Source organism: Schistocerca americana, chromosome 2 (genome assembly GCF_021461395.2).
Source record: "Schistocerca americana isolate TAMUIC-IGC-003095 chromosome 2, iqSchAmer2.1, whole genome shotgun sequence".
NCBI lineage: Eukaryota > Metazoa > Arthropoda > Insecta > Orthoptera > Acrididae > Schistocerca > Schistocerca americana.
The window spans coordinates 113,089,820-113,105,525 of record NC_060120.1 but is presented as its reverse complement, the minus strand read 5'-3'; the positions used below and the strand labels follow the sequence as shown (position 1 = coordinate 113,105,525).

Sequence of the window (15,706 nt, the reverse complement as noted above, 5' to 3'; positions counted from 1 at the left end):
GCTTATGACTTACGCCTCGTTCGTTTCCGAACCAGGGACCCTTGCCTCAGATTGATAGAGTCGTCCTTCACCACCATCGTTGGAAGTTTGTAACATCATCACGGAATGACCCTGTTCGCAGGAAATCGAACTGACTGGAAACGGAGGAAAAACGATCTTACGGAAATTTGTCCAGAAATGGACGGTGTAGGCGCAATGACAACAAATCGTCCCAGAACACAGTACAGAGCTGCATTGCATCCAATTCACAACAGAAGTTCAAAGTGGCCTCCATGGGACGCAATGGACGCGTTCAATGGTCGCATCGTGGAATGCCGCACTTCGGCTTACACCAATGTTGGCGGGCCACTTGCCTGGAGTTCGTACTACGGTTCGTCTCGATACCCTGTAGAACGCGGTCCTCCAAATCTGGTGTACTCACAGTCCGCCGTCTCCCTGCACGTTCGTCTGTCTGGAAGGCTCCGTGATCACACAGACGCCCAAAAAGGGCTTTAAATGCTGTGTGATGTGGTTTGTGTCTGTAGGGATACTTGTTTTGGTATAGCCGCGCTCTTCGTTGACCGTTTCCGTCTGCTTGACCGACCATCTCGGCTTGTTCTCGACATGAATACCTAACCCTTCTGCTGCTTACAGTACGCTGCATCAATCACACAGCCTGCAACACACAAGGAACACAGAATTTGGAGTTGGAACAGCTGCTTGGGTCGGGTGCGGGGGCTCATATTGGTGTGGTTCCTGTTGATTATCTCAGTAGGTGGGACTATACCAGGAACGGCCTACATCTCAACAGGAAAGGGAAGGGGAAACTGGCTGGGGTAATAGCAGGAAATTTAAGGTGGGGAGGCACTGCCATGAATGGTAAAATACCAGTGGTTACAGGTGTTGAAGCAGCACCTTTTTTAGGATAGGTAAGACAGAAAGATGTCAAGTTCTACGAGAGGTCAGGATTGAAACAAATCTCCAGTTTAGGAAAGAAATTAAACAGCACAATTCTAGCACATTTGATCACCAATCACAGCTATCAATTATAAATTTTCACCAATCACCAGAAATTTTATCTCCACCAAGTTGTATCTCAGTCCTAGGTAATTGCATTGATGAATTAAAGTCACCCAACCCAGTTGACATAATCTGCCTCTCTGAACACCATGTGACCACTGGTATAGGAACTAGGCCTAAGCACAATGAGAAACTCAGACAGGAGAGTACTGCAAATGTTAGAATAAGGAAAGGTTCTCATAAAAGTATAATTAAAAATAATGTAAGTATATTTCGTCAAAATATTGGGAGTTTAAAGAATAAAGTAGATGAGCTTCTGGTTTGTTTAGAAGATTTAGAAGCTGAGAATGAAATAGATATACTATGCCTGTCTGAGCATCACATTGTTACTGATATGGATAAGGTAAATGTAAGTGGATATAAGCTCTCTGCACATGTAATGAGAGAAAATATGGAGAAAGGAGGAGTTGCCATATATGTCAAAAGTTATCATTGTGCAAAAAGTATAGAAACAAAAAAGTTTTGTGTAGAGAAACATATAGAAGCATGTGCCTGTGAGCTTAAATTAAATAAAGGCACATTTATAATTGTAACTGTATATAGGTCCCCATCAGGAAATTTTCATCTATTTCTGAAAAATTTGGACTCCTTGTTGTGCTATCTGTCAGACAGGGGGAAGCAAATTATTATTTGTGGGGACTTCAATGTAGATTCTCTGAAAGAGGTCATTTTTGACCTTGAAGTATTACTCGGTTCTTTCAATTTGACACGCGTTATTGACTTTCCTACTCGGGTGGTAAAGGATAGCAGCTCACTGATAGATAACTTCTTTATAGACCAAGATAAGTTTAACCAGATAAATGCTCAGCCTGTTGAGAATGGTCTTTCTGATCATGGTGCACAGCTAGTTACAATATATGACATAGCTCCATTCAGCAATACTAAACAGTCCTCCAAAGCAGTACGTTCAGTCAACGATTTAACAATTGCAAATTTCAGGGAAAGCCTACAGCAGTTAGACTGGGATGAGGTGTACCGTGAACCTGATGCCAATTTAAAATATAATGTATTTCATGACATTTTTGTAAATGCATTTGAAAACTGCTTCCCCAAGAAAATAGTTAAATATACTCGTAAGAAACCTTGTAACAAACCATGGCTTACTAAGGGTATAAAAATATCTTGTAACCGGAAAAGGGAAATGTATCTGACAGCAAGAAAGAGTAGTGACCCAGAAACTATCAAAAATTATAAAAACTACTGTGTTATATTAAGAAAAGTTATTAAAAAATCCAGGAGTATGTGTATCATGTCTGAAATCAGCAACTATGATAATAAAATTAAAACAATTTGGAATATTATTAAAAGAGAAACAGGTCAACCAAGAGCAGAGGAAGACAGCATTACCATCAAATTGAATGAAAACTTTACGAACAAAAAGTCAGAAGTTGAAAATATTTTTAATAATCATTTTCTAAATGTTGTGGATATAGTATGATCCAAGTGTTCATTAGAAGATGCTAGGCTGTTAATGGAAGAGGCCATACCTATGCAATTTGATACAATTGAAATCTCACCCACTTCTCCCTCTGAAATTACGAAAATAATAAACTTGCTTAAAAGCAAAAACTCACATGGAATTGATGGCATTTCCAGCAAAATACTAAAAGCTTGTTCTCAACAGATAAGTAAGATTCTCAGCCACCTGTGTAATAGCTCTCTGGAACAGGGCATTTTCCCTGATAGACTGAAATATGCTATTGTTATACCTTTGCATAAAAAGGGGGATAGATCTGATGTCGACAATTACCGTCCAATCCCCCTTCTAACAGCTTTATCCAAAATTTTTGAGAAAGTAATGTATTCAAGAGTAGCTTCACATATCTGTAAAAACGAAGTACTAACAAAATGTCAGTTTGGTTTCCAGAAAGGTTTTTCAACAGAAAATGCCATATATGCTTTCACCAGTCAAATTTTGAATGATCTGAATAACCGAACACCACCCATTGGGATTTTTTTGTGATCTCTCAAAGGCTTTTGATTGTGTAAATCATGAAATTCTGCTAGACAAGCTCAAGTATTGTGGCATGAGTGGGACAGTGCACAAATGGTTTAATTCGTACCTAACTGGAAGAGTGCAGAAAGTTGAAATAAGTAGTTCTCGTAACATGCAAAGATCAGCACATTCTTCAAACTGGGGAACTATCAAGAATGGGGTTCCACAAGGGTCAGTCTTGGGTCCTTTGTTGTTCTTATTATATAGTAATGACTTGCCATTCTATATTCATGAAGAGGCAAAGTTAGTTCTCTTTGCTGATGATACAAGTATAGTAATCACACTTGAGAAACAAGAATTAACTGATGAAATTGTCAATACTGTCTTTCAGAAAATTACTAAGTGGTTCCTTGTAAACGGATTCTCACTGAATTTTGATAAGACACAGTACATACAGTTCCGTACAGGGAATGGTATGACGCCATTAATAAATATAGACCTTAATCAGAAGCATATAGCTAAGGTAGAATATTCCAAATTTTTAGGTATGTCCATTGATGAGAGATTAAATTGGAAGAAACACATTGATGATCTGCTGAAACGCTTGAGTTCAGCTACTTATGCAATAAGGGTCATTGCAAATTTTGGTGATAAACATCTTAGTAAATTAGCTTACTACGCCTATTTTCACTCATTGCTTTCATATGGCATCATATTTTGGGGGAATTCATCACTGAGGAATAAAGTATTTATTGCACAAAAGCGTGTAATCAGAATAATAGCTGGAGTCCACCCAAGATCATCCTGCAGACATTTATTTAAGGATCTAGGGATATTCACAGTAGCTTCTCAGTATATATACTCTCTTATGAAATTTGTTATTAACAACCAAACCCAATTCAAAAGTAATAGCAGTGTGCATAACTACAATACTAGGAGAAAGGATGATCTTCACTATTCAAGATTAAATCTAACTTTGGCACAGAAAGGGGTGAATTATACTGGCACTAAAGTCTTTGGTCACTTACCAAATAGTATCAAAAGTCTGACAGATAACCAACAAGTATTTAAGAAGAAATTAAAAGAATTTCTGAATGACAACTCCTTCTACTCCATAGAGGAATTTTTATATATAAATTAAGAAAAAAAAGAAAAAAATATTTAAAAAATTAAAAAAATAAAAAATAAATAAAAACAAAAAACACAAAAAAATAAAGTTGTTATATTAACTTAAGTATGTTGTTAAATTAACCTAATTATGTCATGTATTAGAAAATTCGACTCGTTCCACATCATTACGAAATATCGTATTCATGATCCATGGAACTAGTATTAATCTAATCTAATCTAATCTAATCTACACGTGGTCAGAGGAGCGTTCATTCGTCAGCGCCATCTACGGTGGCGACGGTGCGTTTCCGGAGACATGATCACAGGACCCTCCATTACCAGTCGTGAATCCGCCGCTGCAGTTTGTTGGTTTTATTTATGTTCACCCTGTATACGTTCGGCCACAGCATTGCCGCAGTGGATACATCGGTTCTCGTCAGATCACCGCAGTTAAGCGCTGTCGGGCGTGGCCGGCACTTGGATGGGTGACCATCCGGGCCGCCATGCGCTGTTGCCATTTTTCGGGGTGCACTCAGCCTCGTGATGCCAATTGAGGAGCTACTCGACCGAATAGTACCGGCTCCGGTCAAAGAAAACCATCATAACGACCGGAAGAGCGGTGTGCTGACCACACGCCCCTCCTATACGCAGGATGACACGCCTGTCGGACGGTCCCGATGGGCCACTTGTGGCCTGAAGACGGAGTGCTGTACACGTACGTTTACAGGCGCCGGCACCCATAACTTTGACGATCTGTAACGTTCTTGGATGATGTTCCCGCACATGGGTTCTTATGTAAAACTTGAGTCTACTAAGTGCCTCTACAACCTCTAGAAGTGTGTTACATGAATTGTGGAACACCCTGTACATAGAAACTTCCATTTAATTTTCACATCTAAAACGTTTTAAATTCACTGTAATAAACCACCTTTCTGTTTCTTCTTTTTCCGTCTCATTTAATTTTTATTTTCAACTGGATGAAGAGTGGGTTGGCTGTACCACTGATACCCTACCCGGAGCCCATATGGGACGCGGGGGAATGGGAAAAAAACGGAAGGAAGGAGGGCGAGGTCTGAGTTAAGTGACGTCAGCATATTATAATACCGCAGCTGGGTTTTGAATGTGTGTGATCCAACCTGTGTACAATTTGCGAATGCGTCAGATTATAGACTACTGGCCATTAAAATTGCTACACCAAGAAGAAATGCAGATGATAAACGGGTATTCATTGGACAAATATATTATACTAGAACTGACATGTGATTACATTTTCACGCAATTTGGGTGCATAGATCCTGAGAAGTCAGAACCCAGTACAACCTCCTCTGGGCGTAATAACGACCTCGATACGCCTGGGCATTGAGTCAAACAGAGCTTGGATGGCTTGTACAGGTACAGCTGCCCATGCAGCTTCAAAGCGATAACACAGTTCATCAAGAGTAGTTACTGGCGTATTGTGACGAGCTAGTTGCTCGGCCACCATTGACCAGACATTTTCAGTTGGTGAGAGATCTGGGGAATGTGCTGGCCAGGGCAGCAGTCGAATATTTCCTGTATCCAGAAAGGCCCGTATAGGACCCGCAACATGCGGTCGTGCATTATCTTGCTGAAATGTAGGGTTTCGCAGGGATAGAATGAAGGGTTGAGTCATGGGTCGTAACACGTCTGAAATGTAACGTCCACTGTTCAAAGTGCCGTCAATGCGAACAAGAGGTGACCGAGACGTGTAACCAATGGCATGCCATACCATCTCGTCGGGTGATACGCCAGTATGGCGATGACGAATACACACTTCCAATGTGCGTTCACCGCGACGTCACCAAACACGGATGTGATTATCATGATGCTGTAAACAGAACCTGTATTCATCCAAAAAAATGACGTTTTGCCATTCGTGCACCCAGGTTCGTCGTCGAGTACACCATCGCAGGCGCTCGTGTCTGTGATGCAGCGTTTAAGGGTAACACCAGTCACGGCCTCCGAGCTGATAGTCCGTGCTGCTGCAAACGTCGTCGAACTGTTCGTGCAGATGGTTGTTGTTTTGCAAACGTCCCCACCTGTTGACTCAGGGATCGAGACGTGGCTGCATGATCCATTACAGCCATGCGGATAAGATGCCTGTCATCTCGACTGCTAGTGACACGAGGCCGTTGGGATCCAGCCGGGCGTTCCGTATTACCTTCCTGAACCCACCGATTCCATATTCTGCAAACAGTCATTGGATCTCGACCAACGCGAGCAGCAATGTCGCGATACGATAAACCGCAATCGCGATAGGCCACAATCCGACCTTTATCAAAGTCGGAAACGTGATGGTACGCATTTCTACTCCTTACACGAGGCATCACAACTACGTTTCACCAGGCAACGCCGGTCTACTGCTGTTTGTGTATGAGAAATTGGTTGGAAACTTTCCTCATGTCAGCACGTTGTAGGTGTCGCCACCGGCGCCAACCCTGTGTGGATTCTCTGAAAAGCTAATCATTTGCATATCACAGCATCTTCTTCCTGTCGGTTGAATTTCGCGTCTGTAGCACGTCATCTTCGTGGTGTAGCAATTTTAATGGCCAGTAATGTACAAATCCTGGTGGCACATGGAAACAAAGGAATTATTAAGGATGGGATATGCTGGCAGGAGTGAAGCTGTGGGGGCGGGTCGTGAGTCTTGCATGGCAAGCACGTTCAGTGAGAGCTTTGCCCCGAAGGTAAGGTTCCGAGTTCTGTTCCAGATCCAGCACACAGCTTTAACTTACCGGGCTTCAGAACACGCAGTAGGTGGTGATGAAGGAATTGATTGTGTCTGGACAGACGGTGAGCCGTGGGACCTGCGCTCGGTTTCTGTGGCGACCAGCCTGGGCCTGGAGGAGCTGACGGTCGGCTTCGAGAGGTACGTGGCCGACGTGCGCGCCCTGCCCACCGTGTCGGGCCGCCTGCTCGCCGACATCGACGAGAACTCCGTGAGTACCCGCTCCCTGTCTAGACACCTCACATTCACTCCGGCTCACAGCTTCTCTAGTGCACGCCACACCGGCGGCTTACTTGTGAACGCTGTACATTCACTCATCAACCAGTACAAGCCTTAAATAACAATATATCGCCAGCTGATATCTACTGTGACCTCTCCATGGTCTTCGACTGTGTAGATCGTGATACTCTTTTACAAGGGAAATTCCCCATCGTACCCCACTTAGATTTAGTGGTAAAATGGCCCAGTGCATAGCTCGCCAAAAACTGAACACAGATCAATCATGAAAACAGGAAAAAGGTGTACTGAAGTGTGAAAAAAGAACCAAAATAGAAACAGTGATAGATCCATGCTCACGACCCGCAACAACGAGCGATTCGGAAGAATCACGGGGTCGTGATTCTGTGGTCGTAGTGTTGGACGGCAAAGCTGGAGATCCGTGTTCCAATCTCCCTCGTGCCCCATTTATTTTTTTTTCCACGAAATTATAAACTTTTCGTCCGATCACTGACGTGTCTGTTCTCCTTCAGTTCTAGGCTCTACAGTCTGGAACCGCGGGACCGCTACGGTCGCAGGTTCGAATCCTGCCTCGGGCATGGATGTGTGTGGTGTCCTTAGGTTAGTTAGGTTTAAGTAGTTCTAAGTTCTAGGGGACTGATGATCTCTGAAGTTAAGTCCCATAGTGCTCAGTGCCATTTGAACCATTTTCTCCTTCAGTAGTCTTGGCAATTATCATACTGTACCCTGGTTGCAGAACATGAAACGTGTGGTGAGAATATAGTACCGTCGCAAATAAATGTGATGAACAGGGAGAGCAAGCGAAATGCCACATAGACCTCTCACAGAAACGAAAGCAACAAATAAACGGGTGTGAACTATGTTACAACAAAGGAATTCAAGAGTCAAAACCTCCAAATCCGAACGCAAGAGTCATAACATGTGGTATTTGTCTAGAACAACTAGGAGGCACGTACGTCTCGAGCTCCCTTCCTTACAGCGCGTTGTTGCAAATGGACATTACACCATGATACAGACACGAACTTGAATACGGCGAACAGACACGTCAATCATTGGAGGGACAGTTCATAATTGTGTGAAAAAATGGGGCACAATGGAGATTTGAAAACGGATCTCCCCCTTCGCAGTCCAACACTGTGACCACATAACAAAGATGACGCTATTCAAATCCGCTCGATGTTACACAACTTGAGCTTGGGCCGTTGACTGTCTCCATTTTGTTTCTATTTTCACAGTTCAGTACACCGTCTTCCTGTTTTCATGCTTGATCTGTGTTCAGTTTTTGACAGGCTATCCACTGAGACATCGTACCACTAAATTTGAAGGGATGCGACGGGGCGTTTCTCTTGTTATAAAACCTTAAGTTTTATAGAATTGATGGTTTTACACACACCTGGTTTGAATCATACTTGACAAAGAAGGTTGTGTGAATAATTCAGACAACGTTGGAAAGGTGGAAAATTTTAATTATTGAGGCAAAAAATCACAAAGGGGGTCCCACAGGGTTCAACTGTGGGTCCACTTCTATACCTTATATGTGTCAACGATCTTCCACTTACCATCCAACAAGCAAAACAGATACTTTTTGCAGATGATACTAGTGTTATAATAAATCACACTAGACAGAAAGAATTATTAAGTCAATCTCTGAAAATAGTCACTTCCTAAAATTTGAAAAAAACCATATTACCTCCACTTCTGTACAGCAAATAGAGTCATACCAACAATTGATGTAGCACGTTAGCAGGAGTCAGTAAATAGGGTAGAATGTCCAAATTTTTGGGTGTAGATATTGATGAAAACTTGAACTGGAAGAAGCATATTACTGAGCTTCTCAAACAATTAAGTCATTGCTAGTCTTCGAAACAAATGTATCACCTTCCTGACATATTTTGCATATTTCCACTCAGTAATGTAGTATGGAATAATTTTCTGGGGTAACTCATCACTTACAAAGAAAGTACTGATTGCACAAAAGAGAGCAGTAAGAATAACATTTGATGTTCACCCACAGACATCATGTAGGTACCTCCTCAAGGACTAGGCATTTTAACTATGCCATCACAATACACATTTTCGCTAAAGAAATTCGTCATTGATAATGCATCACAAATGAGAAGAAAATATTACCCATTGTTAAAGCTGTCAGCTGTCAGTGGTGAGACTTGAGTTCAATACGTAGCAATAAAAAATTTTCATCATTTGCCAAGTCACTTAAAATGTCTGACACTTAGCGAAGCAAGTTTTAATCTAATTTAAAATCATTTCTGCTGGACAACCTTTATTCCATTGACGAATTTCTACTTAAAAATGGTAGCCAGTAAAAAGAACAAAAAGAGAATTCTTGTTTTCAAGTGTTGTTGTATGAGTAGAAATAAAATGATAATGCATTCGTTAATGTTAACTGTAATCATTTATACATATTCTGTAAACTGGCTCGTTCCACATCATTTCGATAAAATAATCGTTTAAATGATCTATGGAACATGTATTTAGGTAACTAATTAACTTACTGAGATTAATTGTTTTGTTTGTTGAGATCATTGCGAGAGCCATGACAAAACAACTCCACTTGCTATGCAAGGTACGAGAGGATACCCAAAAGAAAATTGGAATAACATTGCTGTGGGCGTAGCTTGTGTAGTACGCATTTTTGCCGCTAGGTGTGTACAGTGCAACTCATTGCCAGCTCAGTGCTGTCTGTGTTGTCGTCCTGGCTTGTGTGCTCATCTGCAGTGATTGTTTTTGTTAGTGCTGTTTTGTTCTTGTTTCAATTTTTATGATGGCAAATATAAGTGAAGAACATCCAGCTGTGAAATTTTGAGACAAGTGATCAACTGTCAGAAGTTTTGAGAAGATTATGCAACAGTCTTCGTCAAAAAAGATCCGATTGGTGGCAAACAGGAGACTGATTCTTCTATCAAGACAATGCATTCCCACACAAAGCCATGTCTGTTAGACAGTTTTTGGCTAAAAATGGCACAGTTCCGCCGCCCCACGCACCTTACTCGCCTGACCTGGCTCCGTGCGACTTTTTCTTGTTTGTACCATTGAAAGAGGCATGAACAGACACCGATTTGACAACACTGAGGAAGTTAAGAAAAAAGCGAAGGAGGAGCTGTCAGCCATTTCTAAAGATGGCTGCAAAATATGTTTCAAACAGTGGAAGCACCAATGAAACAAATGTATCGGGTGTAATGGAGAGTATTTTGAAGGGCATAAGTTTGCTTTGTAAACAATTTGAAAATATATAGCTTTTAAAAAATAATTCCGTTTTTTTGGGCACCCCCTATTATATCAGGCAGGCGAAATGCCCACAGATTTGAAGAAGAACGTAAAAATTCCATTTCGGAAAAGGCAAGTGCTGACAGGTGTGAATATTACTGAAATCAATTTAATAAGTCATGGTTGCAAAATACTGACACAGATTATTTACAGAAGAATGGAAAAACTGGTAGCAGTCGACCTTCCGAAAGTTCAATTTGGGTTCTGGAGAAATGAGGGCAGTTGCGAGGCAAGACTGGCCCTGAGACATATCTTAGAAGTTATTCTGAAGAAAGGCAGATGTACACTTTTACCATTTGTAGATTTAGAGGTTGACAATTCGGAGTAGGTATTAAAATCCATGAAGAAGAAATAAAAACTTTGAGGTTTGCCGATGACATTGTGATTCTGTCAGAGACAGCAGAGGACTTGGAAGGGCAGTTGAACGGAATGGAGAGTGTCTTGAAATGAGGGTATAAGATGAACATCAACAAAAGCAAAGCGAGGATAATGGAATGTAGTCGAATTAAATCGTGTAATGCTGAGGGAATTAGATTAGGAAATGAGACACTTAAAGTAGTAAAGCAGTTTTGCTATTTGGGGAGCAAAATAACTCATGATGGTTGAAGTAGAGAGGATATAAAATGTAGACTGGCAATGGCAAGGAATGCGTTTCTGAAGAAGATAAATATGTTAACATCGAGTATAGATTTAAGTGTCAGGAAGTCGTTTCTGAAAGTATTTGTATGGAGTGTAGCCATGTATGAAAGTGAAACATGGACGATAAATAGTTTAGACAAGAAGAGAATAGAAGCTTTCGAAATGTGGTGCTACAGAAGAATGCTGAAGATTAGATGGGTAGCTCACATAACTGATGAGGAGGTATTGAATAGAATTGGGGAGGAGTTTGTGGCACGACTTGACTAGAAGAAGGGATCGGTTGGTAGGACATGTTCTGAGGCATCAAGGGATCACCAATTTGGTACTGAAGGGCAGCGTGGAGGGTAAAAATCATACAGGGAGACCAAGAGATGAATACACTAAGTAGATTCAGAAGGATGTAGGCTGCAGTAGGTACTGGGAGATGAAGAAGCTTGCACAGGATAGAGTAGCATGGAGAGCTGCATCAAACCAGTCTCAGGACTGAAGACCACAACAACAACAGTGTACTTGTCAAACGTTTCGGACGCCACAGACAACTGAACAATGGAAAGTAATTAACTTAGCGAAGCGAAGTATCGCGTTTACTTTATGCCCACGTTCTGAAAATGTTGTAATCTAGCCATTATTTATATTTTAAAATTTTGAAAAAAATTGTTTTTAGTGATTTCTTATGCCAGACTCCGTAATTGTTTTCAATTTTTCGGTAAAACGTAACCCAAAAATTTAAAGTGTAGCAGTAAATGTTACTTTTCGCAAGAAATGTCAAATTTTATGTTTTCAGGTTCTGTATGTTGAGAATAAAACTCAACGGCAATTGACGAACTCCTTTTTATTTTTATTTATTTATTTTTTATTTTTTTCTTGTGGCCGAAACGTACCGCTCCTCTCTATGTTGACATTACAGAATTTGCGTTGGTACTGCTAAGATTGCGCTAAAAGATCTTTTCAGGACCCTACATATACATCAGAACCCAATTAAAAAGGACGTCCTTAATAAGGTTTTTTTTTAATTTCCTTGTGGTGAGCATGAATTACCCCACCCCCGCTTAGAAGGCCTTATGGAAAATATTGCTAGGGTTAATGACCACGAGAAGATTCATGGTGAGCATTATCGTGTGTTCTTCCTAAAGCGAGCCTGAGCGCAGCCTTGCTTTCATGCAGTCCTCTGCCCCGCGCAGCGGCAGCTAGCTAGTGCCGTAGCCTTCTGGCAGCTGCGTGCAGGCCGCAAGCCTGTGATCACGTGCCACACGAGCGCTCTCCGATCTGCTAATTACTGTCACCCTGCCGGAACAAACTGCCCCCAGAAATTACACGTTTCGCTCTCGGTGCTGTCCTTGCAGGGAATTCATCGTTCTATTCCTGGGAAGCGTTGACTTCTGTCAAGGTCACATTAGGACACCACATGTTTTGAGTTATTACAGGTAAAGTCTGTCTTTACCTAGATGGAACATTCCAGTTTCTAAATAAATGTCACATTTCGAGTGTGTGAATTCGATATTTCCAAAACCGGCTAGAGGATCCCAGCGTATCAAAAACTGTTAGGGTAGATGTTCTTCCATGACAGACTGAACCTGGTGGGTATAATAAGTATACAAATACATAGTAATTTTAAAAAACTGATGATGGGATTAATGTGAGGTGTGAGGTTTAATGGCGGAGCTCTCTTTCTAACATCAGTCACACGCAAATGATACTTGAATGATCTGAGATCGATGAAACAGTTTTGAATGATAGTCTGTGCTTGTGTGTGAATTTCTGTGCAATGGAGGCGGCACAATAGCTAAAGATAATTACAAAGCGATTGCAGTGCGAGAGAAGCAGAATAAGACGCATGCACACTTCACGTACAATACTACTGTAAACTCCCAAGCCACTTAAAAATGAGAATAAATTCCTGAAACGCGTCGCGCTACGCATGAGGAAACCAAACTGGTGCAGTACATTAGTATTTAAATCCTTATTGGTACAGTTGCAGTAGTTCAAAAAAATATTGTTTGTGATGGGTAAAACAAAGTATCTAAACTTAATCTAATCATCCACAAGCAGTTGAGGGAAGTGATGGAAGATTGCTCTCCCATGCAACTTTACGAAGTGATGTACAGTGATTCCTTCATATTGAGAGACGTGAATTCATAGACTTCTAGCTGTGAGTGCTTCACTTCTAAACGGATTTTTCTTCTTTTCCAATTTAGAACTGACCAGCTAGTTAGTTACATTTACATGACTAGATCATGTTCACAATAAAATATATGAATTATTTTTGTATATACAGCATACTGTTTATTGGGGCATATGGAACTGACACACAGTATTTTCCTCTACCGGAGAACTTATCAACGACATAGAAAACAGTCAAAGTGTGACTATTATTACTTTAGAACATACGTCTACAGTAAATTTATCACATGTTTTCTTTTTCTGGATATTTTATCATAAAGTATTTTTAGCTGTGGCCTAAACATCTTTCTGATCCAAGAATAGACTGACATTTTCAAACTGGACAAGTTTGTTGCAAAAATTCCTAATGCTAAAAACGTGATATTTTTGTGGCTTATCAAGAGACATACGCTGACCGGTGTGAAAAATGTATCATTTCAACGTCTGAAGTAAAATATATTTTCAATACTATCTTTTAATTCTGGTCATTTTTATGACACTAATCTGCAATTTAATGATAAAATATTGTGGCACCAATAAATTTACATGTCTAACAATGAAAAAAAGCCTAATATAAACAAATTAAGCCAGAGGTGTGGAAGTAACACGAATGGATTCACACTTCAAGCAAATTTTGGTGAAGCTCATGAAGATAATCTGATCTGTTTCGATTTTCTTCACTTCACACTTCATATACCTCTCTTCACGTCTTCAAAAGATGTATTACTTCTCCTTGCAGCAATGACAGCATCCAGACTATCAAGTATGCTCCTGATTAATGATGCGATAATCTCTTAAGCAAACTTTCTCATTTTTTCAGTATTTCTTCCCATAGGTCCTGTGGGATATCTGAATAGTGCCGATGGGCCCTTCTTCCTAGCCGTTCCAATGCATGCTAAATAGGATTCAAATCAAGGCTTTGAGCAGGCCAGGCCAAAGCATGAATGTTCTCTTCATCCAACGACTCTTCTACTATTCTTGCAACACATGGGCAGGCATTGACGTACACTGGTGTAAAATCATCACCAATAAATGGACCGAAAGGTGCAACACGCTGCAAAAGGAATTCCTCCAAATACCGATACTGTATTCTATAAGGCTCCCAAACTCCACTCCTTACAGTCATACTGATTCCTGCCCACACCATCAAAGAACCATCATGAAAAAGTGTCCTGGAGGAAAATGTGCAAAGGCAATACCTTTCCCAGGCCTTCTACAGAACATTTCTCTACCCTTGGGTCATCGCTGGACAAATTGCGACTCATTGGCGAACAACACTTGCTCTCGTCATTGCAATCTCCAGCCGCGATATCCCCTTGACGAACGTAGTCAGCTCTCTGGCGAGTTCTGAGCCTGTAGCAGGTCTTCTGGACTGAAGATTAGCTCCTTCCAGTCTTCTTCAAACGGTTCTTTACCAACACTGAGCCCTCGAATATGGTAGAGTCGACTTTGTGCTTCAACAGCAGTGGTACGACGGTTGCAGTGAATTTGAAGGTGTAAGAAGTGCTCTTCCCTATGTTGCTCCTCTCGGGTCTGATCCTGGCTTCCTTGAATGATCTGCAGTTTCACTGTATCTATCCGTGGAATGTAATGCATGCTGAGATCATCTTCCAACAAAGCGACAGCTTTAACAGCATCCTCCTTGCTTAACGGTGTGATTACTCCGGAAAACTAATTAAGATAATTGCAGAAAGATCCTATAAACACGTGTGATTGAAGGGGGAATAAGTACTACAAGAGCGGGGAAACATTATTGCCTCACAGCCTTGTGTTTTTCATGTTGCGCGGGAGATAACAATTGAGATTAGTTCAATAAACAACTGTCGCTTCGTTATTTGCTCGCAAAGCAACGCCAATAACTTATCAATAACGTACCCCATCAAAAAATGTACATGGGGCATTCAATGAGCCAATGAGAAATGCAATACATTTTTTTTCTTGGTCAGTTTCGGTTGACGTAATGCGGATTTCATTGTGAGACATCGCTTCAGCCCCTGTAACTTAATGAAGTTCCAATAGGTGGTGACGATATATGTAGCCTTCAAAATGGCATCTGTAATGGAGGTGCACTTCAAGCAGAGAGCTGTCACTGAGTTTCTGAGTTTCTTTTTGCAGAAAACCAGAGAATCGCAGATAGTCATGGGCACTTGCAGAATTTCTACAGAGACCTGGCAGTGATCAAAAGCACGTGAGTTGTTGGGTGAGAGGTCTGTCATCATTGCAACAAGGTCGCGCAAACCTGTTTGATCTCCCATGAGCCGGCCAGCTGCACACAGCTATGACTCCTGCAATACTGGAACATGTGGACACTCACATTCAAGGTGATCAACAGATCACAATCAAACATTTTGTTGCTCAACTGGATGTCTCTGTTGATAGTGCTAACACACTCATCTACCAGTTGAGGTACTCAAAGATGTGTGCCCTTTGGGTTCCCCACCATCGAACAGAAGACGTAAAGGACAATGAAGGACCACCTGTGTACAATTGCTTAAGTATTACAAGGTTGATCGTGTCAATTTTCTGTTCAACAT

General features: G+C 41.1%; 1 protein-coding gene across 1 annotated transcript in view; it reads left to right on the top strand.

The window, feature by feature from the left end:
- The window catches only part of LOC124595217, a 105,011-nt gene that overhangs the window by 82,426 nt on the left and 6,879 nt on the right, over nt 1–15,706 (top strand). The window contains exon 3 of the mRNA XM_047133861.1: nt 6,914–7,062. Within this exon, the coding sequence (XP_046989817.1) occupies nt 6,914–7,062 (149 nt within the window). The remainder of the gene's footprint in view (nt 1–6,913; nt 7,063–15,706) is intronic.